Here is an 18,328-nt window from a genome sequence, read left to right on the forward strand (position 1 = left end):
TGCTGGTAAATGGGATGAGTAATTAATGGTTAGCATGGACCTGGATGGCTGAAGGGCCTGTTTCTGTGCACTGTGACTCAATGACTATAAATCCTCAACAAATACAACTCCTTGCCTGATCTACTCTAGATGTTCTCAGGAAGTCTATCCTCATGCAGACCTGCCCTCTGCCTCCACAACCTTATACCTCCTGACATGACCATGGTGGCAGAACTGTAGGACCTACCCTTTGCTGATCTAGGTTTGCATATCTCTGATCATTATGCCTCAAATTAAGAAACAGTGACTAGGGCGGCACATTTGGCATAGCAGTTAGCACAATGGTGTTACAGCACCAGTGATCGGGTCCGGGGTTTGAATCCCACACCGTCCATAAGGAGTTTGTATGTTCTCCTTGTATCTGCGTGGGTTTTCCCCAGTGCTCCGGTTTCCTCCCTCCATTGAAAAAGGTTGTAGGTCAATAGGGTGTAAATTTGGCAGCATGGGCTCATGAGCCGGGTAGGGCCTGTTAATGTGTTGTATGTCTAAATTTAATTAAAAATTTGGATCCCCATCTCTGCAGCTCAAGTACATTTTGACTTGAAATAAAAGGATTTGTTTGTTCATTTTTCCAGAAACTGATTTCACCTTAGAGTCAAGGAAACTTGCCTTTAAGTCTCCTGTGGATGGGGGGAGTTGATCTGGGCTGCTCCCACTCACCAGCAGCTGGGCCCGTGCTCTCCGGAGAGGGTTTTTATTGAACGCTGACCCAGGATCGCTGGGGGTGTAAGCTTTCTTTGAAGCATGCTGTCTGCCGATGCAATTGCTGCTGTAAGCTCGTCTTCTGGAAGCAGTCTTTATATCAACGCCTTGAAATACATATTGAGATTGGATTTATAACAGGTGGATATTAATCCCTTCACTTTCTCTTAATAACACCTCTTCTCAATTACTATTTGCTTCAGAGTGCATCAGCTTTAGGATTTTCACCGCTGTGGAGTATTAGAGGGTGATAGAGATGTTTGTCACATTGGTTTGACAGGGAAGAGAGGCACAAGCTCAGAAACAGCATGGAATGCCACAAGTAATCCACCTACCCGTCCATCCAGCATATCCGGTCCCCTTCCCCACAACCCCCCCTGCACCCCCGCAGAGTCTGAGGACTTCACCTGCATTCTTTCATCGACCACATATACTTGTGTAAAAGTCAAATTTTGTAGATCATTTTTAACATTAAATTTATGGAGTCAACTATTACACTACTTTTGACTGTGGTAAGTATCTGCGTCATCAGGGGTGTTGGGAGTTCCGATCGGCAGACAGCCTTGACTGGGGGCTAAGTCTGTGGCTGAAGTGTCAGGAGGTCCTGCCTATGGGCAGCCAGGACCGAGATGAAAGACTAGGGTTTGATTTTTACATGCAATTTATGGAAAATATTAGATTTTTGGGCCAAAACTGGGAGGCGAGGAGTGTCAACTTTTACACAAGTATATACGGTATTTTAGAAGCTCACAGACTGGAGCAGAAACAGCTCCTGTTGAGCCCCAGGCCAGCAGTGTAACACTGGGCTAATCAGTTCCCACTGGACTCATTGGAGAAGTAACCCGAGTGGTAACCAATGTGAAGGGCAGAAAGATGCCTATGATGGAGGCTTAGCTGGACAGACTGGCATCAGCACCATTCTGTGCTCATCTCACAGTGTGATGGAATAAAAACTTTCAAACAACTCATGATTACAACATGTGGAATACCTTTTGAATTGATTGTTTTTAAAATTACACTTCCAAGATATCAAAAAGGCCAACACTGGAGAAGATGCAGTTAAGTTTCTCGTTGAATGTTGGTTCTGTTGGATATCCTGGGCTTCCACATGAAGTTCCCCAACGCCGACCAGCTTACCTTCCTTCTCGGGGCCTTCAGTAATGGAGATGCCTTCCAGGGCAGAGTCTTGGCACTCCCTCCAGCTCTCGAGATCTTCCTCTTGAGAGTGGTAGAACACTGAGCTACTGGATTGCTGGGACCAGGTCAGGCTGGACCTCCACGCTTCATCCTCAAACAAGTCAAGTGAAGATAAGGTTTTAGGGACCAGGAACTAGAATGTCACGCCTGCTCCACTGTTCAATAAGGTCCAGGCCGATTCAATACTGACTTCAGTACCACTTTTAACCCTACACTCCTTAACTCCTTTGTCAGTCCATCTCTGCCTTTAGATAGTCAATGAATTTGGCTGCAGTAGAGAGTTCCAGAGATTTATGATCCTCCTCATCTCTATGTGGCATAAGACCATGAGACATAGGAGCAGAAATAGGCTATTCAGCCCATTGAGTCTACCTCACCATTTAATCATGAGCTGATATATTTTCCCACTCAGCCCCACTGCCCGACCTTTTTCCTTTCACCTTTAATGTCTTGGCTAATTAAGAATCTATCATTACTGTTTTTTATTCAGCAATGTTGTAAAAATTTAACATAAATTAACATAATTAATCACCTTGTGGTCTTTTACACTGCACCCCTTAAGTTCCTGTGCACATTAGTCCCAATGATTTTACATGGACCATTGTGGCCTGAGTCATCAGCTGGACGTCAAATTTATGAGGCGAGTTTTGTGGTGCAATTTAGACTGCAGGCTTCCCCTGAAAAGTAGTTGGGGTCCTGCAGGATAAATATCGGTGCAGGAATTGACTGAAGTAGTGCCCTCTTGTACTAGATTGCCCCACCATAGGAAACAACCTTTTTACTCCTACACTAGACAATCTTTACAATGAAATAATGTTCCTACCTCTGAGATACCCCAAATAAGGGAAAACTCTGCTTAGCATAAACCCTCTCAACACTCCTCAGAATTTTATATTACAAGAAGATCATCTCCAATTCTCCATTGATCCAATGAGTACTAACTCAAACCTTTCAGCCTCTTCATAAGTCAACCCTTTCATTCATGGAATCAACCTGGTGAATCTTTTCCCAGATGTCACCAATGCAAGTATACTTTCCTTAGGATATTGAGGCATGGTTCTTCTGGTGTGATCTCACCAGCACTCTACAAAGTTGCATCGAGCTGTCCTTGCTTTTCCACCTCATACCCCCTTGTAATAAAGGCCAATCATTTATTGAATGTAATGATTCTCAACCATCAGTAGTGACTGGTGGAACAAAGTCCACAACATTCTTAATTCCTGAAAGTGCACTCACACACACATACACCATAGAAGGTCCAACTGAAGATGAGAATCCTACTTGGAGGGAGTGGGGACATGAAAAAAGCAGCTGAACATTGACTTTTAAAGTTCCATCAGTTAAAGTGTTGTGTGAAAAGCCTTCACCACTGAAAACTGGGTGATTCAGCACCACTGTGTAGCATATCAATAAATAAATAACATGTTAAACACATATTTTGGTAGGAATATATAGGTCAGCACAAAATCGAAGTCTGAAGGGCCTGTACTGTGTTGCAGTGTTCTGTATTAAATACATTCTCGGCGCAATTCTCTCAAGCTTCACAATTTGCTGAGAAGTTCAACAGTAATGAAACAAGTCTGACTCTCTGTGGTTCAGTCAGTACATGACTGACGGATATGCTACTGAAGTGTGTTGTAAAAACACAAAATTGCTGGAGGAACTCAGCAGGACTTGCAGCATCCATAGGAGAGAAAGATGAAGAGTGGATCACTGGGGTCTCTTTCCCCTCTCTGCCATCGAGATAATCTACAGGGATTGTTGTCTGAAGAGGACGAGCAAATTCACTGAGGACCCCTTCCACCCTGCACACAGCATCTTTCAATTGCTCCCGTCAGGGAAGAGATCCAGGAGGATCAGAGCCAGCACCACCAGGCTGAGGAACAGCTTCTTCCCACGGTCAGTGAGAATGGTGAACGACCAAAGGAACAGCTCACACTAACCCTCCAAAATTTTACTATTCATTGAACAATATTCATTTATTTTTATATATGTACATTTGTCCTGCATATGTATCGTTTGTCTGGAAGTGTGTTATGTTTGGTTGTGTGTATACATGATTTGCACCGAGGACCAGAGAGCATGGTTTCGTCAGGTTGTACTTGTAAATCGGATGATCAATAAACAAATTTGAGATATATAGCCAATATTTCAGTCCTTGTTCAAGGTACGAGTGAAAAGCAGGCAGTCACCTGAATAAAAAGGATATGCTTCCCATTGGGAAACCTCAGGTACCAGTGAGGGCAGTTACAGCAGCTGAGAGGTGCCTGGGGTCACGTGGAGGGAGAGAGCATGTAGAATTCAGCTTCCGAGTGTTTACATTGATTCTCATTACAAAATACGGGCAAATACTCGAGTGAACCAAACAGTGTCTGACACAGCTGACAGTTCGTGTACAAGCAACTACATGCAGAGTGAATGGGTTTAAAGAAAGTGAACGGGTTTAAAGAAAGTGAACGGGTTTAAAGAAAGTGAACGGGTTTAAAGAAAGTGAACGGGTTTAAAGAAAGAGAACTTCAACTAAGGATGGGGGATGGGGACAAGGAATCCTTTTGGACAAAGACTGTTAATTCATGAACAGTGGTGGTGTGGGAATAGATGATGGGCAGATTCTCACGACAGGATCCAGTCCATTCCAGAATGGGAGATACTTTCACAGAGAGGGAGGAGAACCATTGAGTCTCTCTTCCACAAATTTCAAGTGATTCAGTGCTAATTGATAAAATTGTATGTGAGGTTAGAAGATCTTTCCCTAAGAAGTGTTTAAGGAGAAGGGGCAAAGGCAGACATGTGGAGTTAGATGTTAGTGCCGACTTATTGAAGAGTGGAATGGGTTAAACGTGTTAAGTGGCCTCCTTCTGCCCCTGTCTTCACACAACTATTAGAACATAGAACAAGAACAGACCCTTCAACCCATGAACTGTGACGCCAAATTAAACTAAATCTCTTCTGCATGTATATGATATGTATCCCTCATTCTCTGCATATCCCCATGTTTATCTAGAAGCCTCATAAATGTACACTTCCACCATTACACCTGGCATCCCATTCCAGGCCCCTACCACTGTATGTGTTTAAAAAAAAACTGTGCTAAGTTTAAATAATTTAGTAACAGGTTTGCAAAATAATAAAATACAGGATTTCATACTTACTGACTTGAGGTTAGAGCGATATCTTGAAGTGTCACAAACAATGCAATATTCTATTAATCTGTCCCCAGGAAACAGGAAGTGGGTTCCAGCTGGAGATGGGAGCACTTCATTTGTTACAGGAAAGGACCAGTCGATTGTAACATCACTAAGGAATGGTGCCATTGCTTTCTTCAGGGATTTTACCATCTATAAAACAGAAAACAAATTATTCACTTTGTTACCATCATTTTATTTGTGTCTTTGCTTCTGAAGATGTAGAATTTCTGTCTGTCTCATACACACATACCTGCAAGATAATCCTTTGATAATTCTACTTAGAAATCTTCACACTGCTGAATCTCAGGAATATCTTAATACTGGTCTGATTTTTAAAAATTTGATAATTTTGCTCATTAGTCTTTGGAAATTTCAAATAATTTTTACTCAAATTCTAATGTTTACTTGAACTCACACGTACCTTTCAGTTATAATTACGTTGAACTCCCTTGCATTAAATCAGAGTGAATTCATTCATGGTAAATCTCTTTAAAGCACCTGTTCTGTTACCTTTGGTTGCAACCTTTCCCCTTCGTCGAGGAACTCGGCTGCTCCTTTTGAAACAGAGGCTAGTCCCAGCACCAGTCTTCTAGAAGTATTCTGTCCAATACCAAAACTGAAGCACCTGGGGTGGGGCAAGGTCCAACATGAGTGTGGCTGCAAAACCGGATCAGCTCTGATTCAAACACATTCCCTCCTCTCCTTCCAAGGCAAAGTGCATGGATTTTGTCACATGTCACATGAGAAACTTTGTTTTGCAAGCAGTCCAGTTCAGCATTTCATACACAGTACAAGTAAAACATAGTGCAAAACTGCAATATTGCACAGAGAATATAATTTTACCAGTATGAGGTTCATTCAGGAGTCTGATAATAACAGGAAAAAATCTCTACTTAAATCAGGTGAGAATGTGATCTCACACTTGTGAATCTTCTTCTCGATAGGAGGGGCGGTGAAGAGAGAGTGGCCAGGTGGGGTGAGTCTTTGAATATGTTGTCTGATTGTTCGAGGCAGCAGGGGGTAGAGATGGAAGCGAGGGGGCATGTGTGATTCATCATGCTAACACAAATCAAAATAAACATTAATTAAAAGATGAGCTCCTGGGATTTAAGGGATATTGAATGGTGCAATGAAACAGCAATTTGTTCAGCAAATAGCTTAACATCAACATTTAAAAAAATTAATTTTTACATGCAGAGTTTTAATCATACAAGCTGTACAGCAAATTAACTCTTAGTTTGTGTACTCTTGTACTCATACCCAGGAGCCAATACTTTGTCCATTGTCACTATGACAGAACTGAAGTGGTAAATGCGGGCTCAATTTTAATATTTAAGAAGAATTTGGACAGGAGAGGTATGGAGGGCTATGGACTGGGTGCAGGTCAGTGGTTCGAGGCAAAAAATAAAATGTTTTGGCACAAGAAGGGCCGAGGGAGCCTGCTTCTGTGTTCTAACTCTGCGCAATATCACTCTTGTTTCTGAACGCTTCCAATGTTAAGAACAAAGGGTTGTGGAGACTTTTGGGACATCCTGAGGTCCTGAAATGTCCGAAGCAACACAAACTCTTCCTTTCATTACAGAAGCTGTGTGGGATGTTGACTGCTCATTTTTCTATAGCCACTGAAATAAAATGAAGACCGTGGTTATATCAACTATACAATTGCTGACTCGAACAAAACTAATGTAAAATACCTAATGAGGTCCTGACAAATGAATGAATGAAAACTAATTGCCTTTCATTTGCATTTAATTGAGTAAGAGTGATCTTTGAGGGTGCCAAGACACTCTAACAATGTGGACCATAAAACATAGGAGCAGAATTAGGCTATTCGCCCTATCAATTCTGCCCCACCATTCAATCAGATCAGTATGTCTCAACCTGTGGTACCCGGATCACTGGTGATCTATGGGTTTGTTACCAGTGGTCCACAGCAAAGGAAGGAAGACAAGTATTACTGACTGAATGAGTAAAACCAGTTTGTAAATTTGACAAAAAAAATAGTCTCACATTTTCCCACCAAAACAAAACTCCCCAACCCTCTCCCCACACTGCTGGTCCAGTGATTAGTTATAGGTAGTATGCCTTTTGTAAAGGAATACTAAAGGTGGACTGTGGGCAAAGGAAAGTTGAGAGTCACTGCTATAAAGAAGCAGAGCTCTGGGTGCAAAAGAAAATAAAACTGGGTTTTCAAACTCTCAGGGCACAAAGACGTTGCAATGAAATCCCGTCCCATCTGCATTCTGGGTGTGTTGATAAATGTAATGACTGGGGTGTAAAATGTGTCATATAGTTCAGAGGGTGACAGGAAGGGTGAAGGAATGTCCTCGTGGAGTTGGAAAAAATATCGGTGTCCAGTAGCCAAGGAGCATGGAGATGTGGAGAACCTGCAGATATGCTTTGGTTTAAATGCAGGACTCTAAGAGCGATAGAGGAGGAAAGTAGGCCATTCGGACCCTTGAGCTTGTACCGTCATTCTAAAAGATCAAAGATAATCTGATCATGTCTTCAACTTTACTTTCCCGAATCCTCCCAATGGTCCTCAACTCCCCAAAGTCCAAAGATCTGCTGACTTTGCTCTCCACAACTTCCACTCCTCTTTGGAATAAAGAACTCTGAAGATTCACATCCTTCTGAAGATTGAAAGAGAGCAGAGAAGATTTGCTAGGATGTTGCTGGGACTTCAGGAACTGAGTTTCAGGGAAAGGTTAAAAAGGTTAGGGCTTTATTCTGTGGAGCATAGAAGAATGAGGGGAAATTTGATAGAGGCATACAATATTATAAGGGGTATAGATAGAGTAAATGCAACTAGGCTTTTCCACTAAGGGTAGATGAGTTAAAAACCAGGGTTCAGGGTAAAAAGGAAAAGTTTAGGGGGAACATTAGGGGCAACTTCTTCACACAGAGTTGTGAGAGTGTAGAATGTGCTGCCAGCCGAAGTGGTGAATGAGGGCTCAATTTAACATTTAATATGAATTTGGGCAGGCACATGGATGGGAGAGGTGTGGAGGGATATGGACTGCATGCAGGTCAATGGGACTCAGCAGAATAGATTAGCACAAACTGGAGGAGCCGAAGGGCCTGTTTCTGTGCTGTAATGTTCCATGACTCTAAGATATCTATCTGCCATCTCTCCTGTCTACCTTCTGAACCCCAGTGAGGATGGTGCTGATGGAAGGTCGTTGAAGCAGTAACTCTGTTTCTTTCATCTCAGATCTGACCAGCACTGTTTATTTTTAGTCCAGAGAAGTTAGCCCCCTTTTTCCACATTTCGTAAGACGTTCTTCATCCTACAACCAATCTTCTCTGCATTCTCCCAGCGAATGTTTCCTTAAATCTTCCTTTGGCTTGGCTTCACGGACGAAGATTAATGGAGGGGTAATGTCCACGTCAGCTGCAGGCTCGTTTGTGGTTGACAAGTCCGATGCGGGACAGGCCGATAAGAAGGCCAAAATAGTCATTAAAAGTAAGGCAAACTAAGTCTGGTCTCACCACACCACTGAAATGCTGAAGTCAGGCGCCTGCCCACATTTTGCTCGTACCTCGATAAGGGCCCAAGCCCTTATCTTTGCTATATAAAGTACGTTAGTTGACTAGCTGAGTTTCTCCAGCGTTGTGTTTTTACTTCAATCATGGTGTCTGAAGACTTTCATATTTTACTTCAGAGAAAGGATTATCATTACCAAAATTTTTAATGATATCCTTTCAAAAATAAAACTGGTCTCCTCATTTTTATGTTGCTGGATGAGTGATGTGTAACAGGGGAAAATGGTCATGACATGTTTTCACAATGAAAGACGTTTTTAATTCAAGACTGACAGGATGGGAGGTCCACCCATGGTACCTGCTGGTCTGAGCATGGCTGCGGACGAGGTTGATCACTTTCCCAGTGTTGCTCACAGAGCCATCAGTCATAAGGAACAGCAGCCGGGCTCGGCCCCTATGAGGCGGTTGTCGGAATATCCAGCTCAGTGGTGCCAGCAGGTTGGTCGATCCCATGTCAGCCCTGACTCTCCTCATGCAGGCACAAGCCGTGGCCAAAGTCTCCTGGAGGGAATAAAACAGTCAGAGTTATACAGCACAAAAACAGACCATTTGGCCCATCGTCCATACTAAACTTTTAATGACAACTAATTTATTGCCATACACATTGTACAATGTACATAGGCTCCAAAATTCTTACTTGCTATAGCAGAATAATTCCCTGTTTAAAAAAAAACCCAACTAAAATGATTTAGACATACAGCATGGTAACAGGCCCTTTTGGCCCATGAGCCTGAGTTGTCCAATTACACCCAATTGATCTACAACCCCCAGTATGTTTTGATCAGTGGGAGGAAACCGGAGGACCCAGGGAAAATGCATGCAGAATCAGGGAGAGCTTACAAACTCTTCACAAACAGTGCTGGATATATACAGTACTCAATTGAATTAAAAAGAGAACTAAAGACTAAAAAAAAAGAGAATAAATATTCACCCATTGACACTGATCCCATTTGACACTAATCCCATTTGCCTGCATTAGGACTATCCTCTCTCTTCCTTGCCTTAATAAGTTTCTGTGTAAATGTCTCTTAAACATAGTGACTGCATCTGATTTCACCACCTCCTCTGACACCGAGTTCCAGATATCAACCAACATTTATCAAAGAACATTTTCCCCTTCATATCCCCCTCACCTTTAATTAGGTCTTTGTATTTGATACTCATGGCTATGGGAACACGATTCCACTTACCCTATCAATCCCTTTTCTATACCTCCATCAGGTCACCCTATGCCACCCGCTGCTCCAGAGAAAACAAGCCCAGCCTATCCAATCCAGGCAACACCCTGGTGAATCTCATCTGCACTCTCTCCAGTGCCACCACATCCTCCTATGGAGTACCCAACAGAACTGCACACAACACTCCAGTTGTGGCTCAACCCACATTTTATAAAGTAGCAACATAACAACTTGAGGAACTCTTCCACCCAGCACATGGCATCTTTCAACTGCTCCTGTTGGGGAAGAGATACAGGAGTATCAGAGCCAGCACCACCAGGCAGAGGAACAACTTCTTCTCATGGGCAGTGAGAATGCTCAATGACTAAAGGAAGTGCTCACACTAACCATCTGAGACTCTCATATTCATGAAACAATATTTATTTATTTGTATAGATTAAATATTTGTCCTCCATATGTATTGTTTGTCGGTTTGTGTGGCTTATGTCTGGTTGTGTGTCTGCTTGTTTTGCACCAAGGACAGAGAGTGCTGTTTCGTCATGTTGTACTTGTATGATCAGATGACAATAAACCAGACTTTTATCTTCTATGCCATGCTCCATGTAGGCAAACATGCCATATCCCTTAATCATGTTATCTGCCTGTGACGGCTCTTTTCAATGAATTTGGCACTTGAATCCCAAGGTTCATCGACGTCACTCAGCTCTCCACTATTTATTGTACATATCTTACCCCTATTTGACTTCCCAAAGTGCATCAACTCACACTTGTCAGGATTAAATTTCATCTACCAATGCTCTGTCCAACTTACCATCTGAGGCATATCCTGTTGGACAACCTTCCTCCCGACCTACAGCACTACTGGTTTTCATGTCGTACAAACTCATGAATTATACTTCCAACATTCACATCAAAGTCGTTAATATATACCCCAACAACGGGGTCCAGCACCGATCCCAGCACTCCACCTCTGGTCACAAATATCCAATAAGAGAAGACTCTTCCACCTCAACCCCATCCTTTACCCCAAATTCGGGAGAGAGAATGTACAACAAAGACTCCCGGAATTTACAACTTTTTTTTAACTTATGCTCAGATATCCATGCCAGCCACATGTTTGTATCAATCATTATTTCCGTAGCTCCAAAATGAAAGCAGCATCTTCTGTGAACTAAAGCTGCAAGCTGCTCAGTACCAGTAATGATGCTTAATTGGACTCTGCGTTGGAGAGGACTTTGAGCTCAGAAGGCGTGGGTGGATGGTTACTCTGTTGTTTCCTGTGACCATGGCTTTAGTCCTATGAGAAGGTCAGAATGAATATCATCAGCTTTCTGCCTGGCTGCTGCGTGGGGAGAGGAACCATAATATAGTGTGGCATGTCTGGCTGACAAGTGCAAACTCTATCACCTGGGCATCAGAATGTAGCAGCCCTGGTCACTGGGGGCCATCAACATGTGGAAAGGTCAAGTAGGAATGAAACAAAAGGTGGATTCATCACTGCAAAACTGTGCACTGACCATAAAAATAAATTATAGGCACACTTAATCCTCAAAGCAAATTCTTCCAAAATAATTCAAATGATTCACTTGATAACAAGAGGGTTATAACACCAGTTATCCACAGGTCCTCATATTCTAGAGATGGATTATACATAGAGCTGGTTTGATGCTTTTTTCTATTTCAAGCATGTTATTCTGATGGGGTGGTGCAGCATTTTGGGCTTATCTTTACATTATCTACCCGTGATGCCACTTTCCAAAGAACTAGGCACTTGAACTAGGTTGTTTCTTTAGACCACTTATGACCACTGCAAAAAGTGAAACAGTTTCATGTTTCTGCACAGTCTGATGAACCTCAGTCACTGTTCACACCAATGTCCTGGGGTGCACGGAGAGCCTTTGAAACCCCTCAAGTTTTTGATCTGATTGTACAAGTACACCCTGACAAAACAGCGTTCTCCGGTTCTCAGTGCAAAACATGCAGACACACAACCAGATATAACACACATACAGACAAATAATACACAGGACAAGTATTTCATCCATACAAATAAATAAATAGATTGTGTTTCATGAATATGACAGTCTCAGATAGTTGATGTAACCAGTTTCTTTGATTGTTCAGCATTCTCACTGCCTGTGGAAAGAAGCTGTTCCTCAGACTGGTTGTGTTGGATCTGATATCCCTGTATCTCTTCCCCGATGGAACCAGCTGAAAGTTGCTGTGTGCAGGGTGGAAGTCCTTAATGATGCTGCATGCCCTCTTCAGACAACAATCCCGGTAGATCATGTTGATGGTAGGGAGGGAGCCAGTGATCTTCTCGCTCACTCTCTTTTGGTCTTTGCAGCAACCATACCACACTGTGATACAGCCAGTCAGGATGTTCTCGATATAGCTGGTATAGAAGTGAGGAGATGTTGAGTGTCCACGATAAGTCAATAGTTAAGTGAACTCCAAGGAACTTGGTGCTCTCTCCTCTCTCTCTGCCATTGGGTTGTTGATGTGTAGTAGAGGTTGGTCATTCCTGGTCCTCCTGATCATCTCCTTCGTCTTGTCTACGTTGAGACTCAGGTTGTTATTCTCGCACCATTTCACGAGATTTTCCACCTCTTCTCTGTAGTGCGATTCATCGTTGTTGCTGATGAGGCCGACTTCTGTCGCGTCATCTGCACACTTGATGACACTGTTGGAGGTGAATCTGGTGATGCAGTCGTGGGTTAGTAGCAATGAACAGGATTGGGCTGAGTGCCCAATAGGGTAGTTAAGAAGGCCAGTTCTCAATATGACAATGGGTAGATCATCGTGGTTGGTTTAGAGCACTGTTTTTGGATGGTACATCACTTGAAATTATTTGAGAAGAAATTGAGGATTGAAATTACAGTCAATGTGTCCATAAAGGTGAACACAAATATTTTGCTATCTGAACCTTTTTGGGTGTATTTATGGATTGTGGGCTGCTACCCACGAAAATCAGCTTTCAATTTTCCTATCACATATCGATTTTTTTTTAGGTATAACCAATTTTTTATGATTTCCTTTTACATTTAAAGTCTACTTCATGCATATAAAAACATATCATTGAAAATTCATTTTCTGCATTCACATCTTCCCTGCTGATCTTGGTGGTGAACATAGGGACCATGGAAAAGTGGGATCAGAGCAACTGGAATCCATTACTGGTGGCCAATATTCTTCAACACTGATACAAGAGGCATCAGATGCTGAGTACAATTGAAAATCAGCAGCAAAACGTTTTTAGGTCAGTTGAACTAACGCAATGTGTCAGCTTCATTATATGATTAAACAGGCTAAATTCAATAAAAGTTAATTTAATGTTTCTCCAACTTCCTATGTGATACAGAAAATCTGAAATTATTTTTGTGTTCAACTTGAAGTTGTCTATCATAATTCCCAGTTCAGGAAGCAAACCTTTTGAAAAACATTTTGTGCAGTGTTAATTTTTATTGTCTCAGCACATTGATCATACATTATGCAGCTGAGGTGAAGTGCTGGGGTTATTTTCCAAGCTGTATCCCGATTTACTCAAAGTAAACATCGATAAGAACAACTTCACTTGCAAATCCGTCAGAAACCAGCCACATCGGAAAAGCAGCACTGTTGTGCCCCGAGATTGGAAGCAGCTTAGAAACAAGTGTGAGAAAGGAGAGAATGAAATCAGTCCTTGGTGCCAGCTTCTAGTTGCTCTGGTTTCTGTATTCCAAACAATGGGAAAAATTCGGTGTCGCCAAGGAGAGATCTATCAATTACTACCGTAAATACTCATGTAAAATTCAAAATTTTGTAGACTTTTTTTAATTTACACTTATGGGGTCGACCATTACATGAGGTTACTTGTGAGGGGCTGAAATTCCCCTTCGAATCCAAAATACCGCATCAGTGGCAGAAGTCCAAATGATCTCGAAACGAATAAAGAACAAAACCCCAATGAATTAAAGTTACAATACCGACTGTGAGCAGCAAAACACACGTCCTACCGCAGGGGGGAGGGGGGAGGGACCCCAGTAAGTATCCGCATCATTGGAGATCGGCCGGGGCTGAGCTGAGAGTCCACGTCCAAGGCATCAGGAGCACCGATGGGCGGGTGGCCGTGCCGAAGAGAGAGATGAGGGTTGACTTTTACACGCTACATATGGAAAATTCCAAATAATTTGGCCAAAAATAAGGGGTCGACTTTTACATAAGATTGACTTTTAAACGAGTATATATGATGTTCAAAGTTGTTCTTATTTCCTCTTGATTAATGAAAGTTAATTGCAACAAAATGTAAGGATGTAAATGTAAACAAAATAAAAGATGCTGTGTGACCTGCTGAGTTGCTCCAGAATTGTGCTTTTACTTAAACAATGTAACATGACCATGTGATATTTTCCTATGTATCAGCAGTCAGGAATTGTTAATTATTCCTGATCTGGATGCGAATAACACTGGCAAGGTCAGTGAACCCATGAAGTCACATGATAGGAGAAGGCAGCCGCTCAACCCTCAAGTTCTCCACGATCTCATTAATTCTAATTATTTTTCAAGAGGCAATTACAATTGATAATCAATTAGATTATAAATGTTGAAAGGTCGTTTAAAGCAATTTCAAACAATAAGCAGCTGCTTTCTATGTGATTTTAAAAGTGAAATTAATGACAAAATGCGAAAGTAAGGACTTACTTCGTTGTAAGACCTGCTGGCTGGGAACAAGGTTCGAAACGTGGAACCAAATCCAATGATATTGAACAGACATGAGGGTACCAGACTCTTCAGGGTCACCAGCATTGCGTCCTTCACCAGAGCAAGCAAAAAAATAAATCGTTAGGACCTTGAGGTATGTGGAAAGGACTGTCTGCAGGCAAAAATCAGGGGAAGTCTGTGCAGGTCAGGCACTGCAGAGAAGCTGTCTGGTTCTTATAAGTTACAAAAGGATACAATCAGGATGTAGAGTTCGGTGGAAAAATGACAGATAGAGTTCAATCCAGATGAGTGTGAGTTGATGCATTTTGGAAGGTTGATGCATTTTCAGAAGGCAGAGTGCAGGGTTCATGGTTGGATGCTTAACAGTGTGGAAGAAAGAAAGGTCCTTGGGTGTCCAAACCCATAGATCTCTCAAGTTTGCCATGCAGGTTGATAGGGTAGTTAAGAAGGCCTATGATATGGCTTCATTAGTCAGGGGATTGGGTTTAAGAGTCGAGAGGTCAAGTTGCAGCTCTATAAATTTCTGATGAGCCCACACCTAGAATATTGTGTTCAGCTCTGGTTATTAGAAGGATATAGAAGCTATGGAGAAAGTGTGGAGGAGATTGACCAGAATGTTGCCTGGATTTGAAAGTAAGTCTTGTGAAGCAAGATTATTAGAGCTGGGACTTTTCTCTTGGAGTGTTGAAGGATGAGGGAAGACTTAGAGGTCAACATTCTGAGAGGCATAGATAAGGTGGGCAGCCAGCACCTTTTTCTCAGGATGGGAGTAGCAAACACCAGAGGATGTCTACACAAAGTAAGTGGAGATTAGGAGGAACATCATGGATAAGTTTTTTTAAACACAAAAAAAATATGGGTACCTGGAATGCCTTGCTGGGGACTGGAACATGAAGGACATTCAAGAGATTCTTTGGCAGGCACATAGATGAAATAAAAATAGAGGTTTATGAGGTAGGGAAAGTTTTTAGTATGTTTGGTAGGTCCACACACCACACGCTTCAATGTTCTATTGTTGTATGAGGGATAGCTTGGAGCTCCAGCTCATGGAGCCTCTGCTTCACAGTGCCAGAGACATCGGTTCAATCCTGTGCTGTCTGTGTGGAGTTTGCACATTCTCTCTATGACTTGTGTTCTGGCTTTCTCCTTCATTCTAAAGATGTGCAAGTCAATGGGTTAATTGGCCAGTGTAAACTGCCTGTTGTGAGTGGGAGAATCTGGTGGAGAGTTGATGAAAATTAAAGAAGTCCACATGCTCATTAGGAGACTATGCAAACTGCACACTCAAGGTGAGGAGAATGTCAGGTTTGTGCAGATCAATTCTTGACGGTCTGTGTGCACTGAAGGGCCAGTTTCTGTGGCCTATCTCTCTGAATGGTTCTAGAAGTGAGCAATTTCAAGCTGAAGAGGCTGGGGTTGCTCTTTGTTGAAGCAGAAGTTGAAATGGACAGAATCACATCTTGGACAAGAGGAAAAGAGGGAGACTGTTTCCAGTAAATGATTCAAGGACTGGGGGCAAAGACTTAAGGTGGTGCAAGGTAGATATGAGGAAAGACTTCCATTGAGATAAACTAGTTACCATTTTGAGCTAACTGGCTTGAGGGGTGAGCCAGACAATCAACTGAAGTTTTCAAAAGAAATTGCATAAGCAATTGTGTTGAGTGATTTGCCAGGCTAAAGGAAGGCAGAGTGGGGGAAATGGGATTGCTTGTGTTGATTTGCAAGGAGCTGGCATAGACTTGGTGAGACAGTGACCATTCCATGGATTCTATGATGACCGGTAACTCCCCCAGGTTATTCCAATGTTGTGAGTGTGGTCCCAGTAACATTGTGTGTAGTTGTAACCTGATGTCCCTGTTCCTGTACTGATGAAAGCCAAACATCTTCACCATGTCTTCCTGCGCCAATATTTTCGTGCAACTATGTACCAAGTCTCTCTGCTCTCCATCCTGGCAATGGGTTGGGACCAGGAGACCGAGCCCTTTTACAAACCATGAACAGCTCGGTGGAAGCCTGTGGTCATTACCTTGACCCGGTTGATGTTTGTCCCACTCATGCTCCCGCTGCGGTCAATGAGGAAAATAAACTCCCCCTGAGCCATCCTCAGATCTGGGTGGGTGCTCTTTAAATCAGGGCAGAAGTTCAGCATGAGAACAGAGTGGTGTCCAATGTCCTTGTATAGGCGTTTTCGAATGATCTCATTCTGTCAGGCATAAAACAGAGAGTGAATCAGGGTGACATTGTTAGTGTAGTGGTTAGTGCAATGCTGTTACAGTGCCAATGACCTAGTTTCAAAACCCACGCTGTCTGTAAGGAGCTTTTATGTTCTCCCCATATCTGTGTGGGATTTCCCCCCCCCCCCCTCGGAGGGCTCTGGTTTCCTCCCATCTTACAAAATGTACCAGAGTTAAAATTTACATTTTTAAAATTTAATTTTTTTAATTTGGACAACAGTCCAGTAATAGGCCCTTTCAGCCCAAATATCTGTGCCACCCAATTTACACCCCCGGTATATTTTGAAGATTGGGAGGAAACCAGAGCCCCCTGAGAAATCCCTGCAGACATAGATATCCTATAGACAGTGTGGGATTCAAGCCCAGGTCCGGTCCTGATTCCTGGTCCTGTATGCCAACCACAAAAATTTGAATGAACCAGCAGAGGAGAATATGTAAGGGATACTGAGAATGAGAGTTTTAAAGTAGTAACAAAGGAAGAGTAGGAGAGATCATTCCATTGCATGTGCTGATGAATCGGCAAGGCTAAAGCAGATTGTGAACAACAACAACTCCATATTTGGCAAAGGCAGTAAAATACTATTAATTATTGGGTAACAACCCAGTATAATGAATCCCAAGGAACACCTTAAGAAGCATCTACTTGTGTAGAGGTCTGTTCAAATGTTCTGGAAAGCTGTAAGCTTGTCTGCATAAATGTGCAACTTGTGAGCCTCATGGTAGACTCCCATGTGGCTAACTATAGTTGGTGGTGCCTCTTGCTGTTATGGAGTTCCTATGCTTTACAAAGCAACAATAAAACACTTTGTAGGTACATTTGCATTCTTTTGTCAGGTATTTGCAGGTCCACTTTAACAATACTGGTGTGTGTGAGGATTTTGAATGGTGGAAACTCTATTCAGGGATGTCTGTGGATGGTTCACTACTGCCTGTCCATGAGGGTGAAGAAATAACTTTCTGCCTTGTGGTGGTCACACTACAGGTTAAGCATGTCACCTCAGGTGTGCTTTGCTTTCCTGGGGGAGAGGTGGACATGCAGACATTACACAGCTCCACAGAATAGCTGTGTAGGGATTGCCAGGGTTACTGGAATTGCTGCTTGGCTGCGTTTAATAGCTCAGTGCCTCAGTGAAGGCTATGGTGGGGTGGGGGGTGGGGTGGTGGGTTATTTCAGGAAGATCTCCTGAAGGTGACAATAAAAGCAGAACATGCCAGAAAGACTTGGGCATTCTTGATCTGCAGATGGTCTCTCTATTCGCTCCACCACCTGTTGTCTGCAACTTAAAATATGCCTCCTGTTTCCTATATCTGGAGCTAAAAACAATCTGCTGGAGGAACTCAGCAGGTCGAGCAGCAGCCGAAGAGGCAAAGGGATGGCTTGCGTTCAGACTTGAGAGATCTTTCTGCTTTGTGATACATGCTTTCATTTTCCTTAGTTTGAAATTTACATCTGGATTTGTTGATGTGGCTATAAATTAATTCTGCCTCAGTCAAAGAACTATTCCACAGTTCAAGATACAATTAATTAATGCCAAGAATTGCA

The 18,328-nt window shown here is 42.5% G+C and overlaps 1 protein-coding gene across 1 annotated transcript in view; it reads right to left on the bottom strand.

Moving 5' to 3' along the window:
* Positions 1-18,328, bottom strand: part of vwa5b1 (von Willebrand factor A domain containing 5B1) — a 101,459-nt gene that overhangs the window by 46,739 nt on the left and 36,392 nt on the right. Inside the window, exons 7-13 of the mRNA XM_069915295.1 lie at positions 16,578-16,754; positions 14,531-14,641; positions 8,971-9,173; positions 5,637-5,751; positions 5,091-5,276; positions 1,879-2,029; positions 649-848 (exon numbers count right to left, since the gene is read on the bottom strand). Of these exons, the coding sequence (XP_069771396.1) occupies positions 649-848; positions 1,879-2,029; positions 5,091-5,276; positions 5,637-5,751; positions 8,971-9,173; positions 14,531-14,641; positions 16,578-16,754 (1,143 nt within the window). The remainder of the gene's footprint in view (positions 1-648; positions 849-1,878; positions 2,030-5,090; positions 5,277-5,636; positions 5,752-8,970; positions 9,174-14,530; positions 14,642-16,577; positions 16,755-18,328) is intronic.

The sequence above is a fragment of the Narcine bancroftii genome, chromosome 2, assembly GCF_036971445.1.
Source record: "Narcine bancroftii isolate sNarBan1 chromosome 2, sNarBan1.hap1, whole genome shotgun sequence".
Taxonomy (NCBI): Eukaryota; Metazoa; Chordata; class Chondrichthyes; order Torpediniformes; family Narcinidae; genus Narcine; species Narcine bancroftii.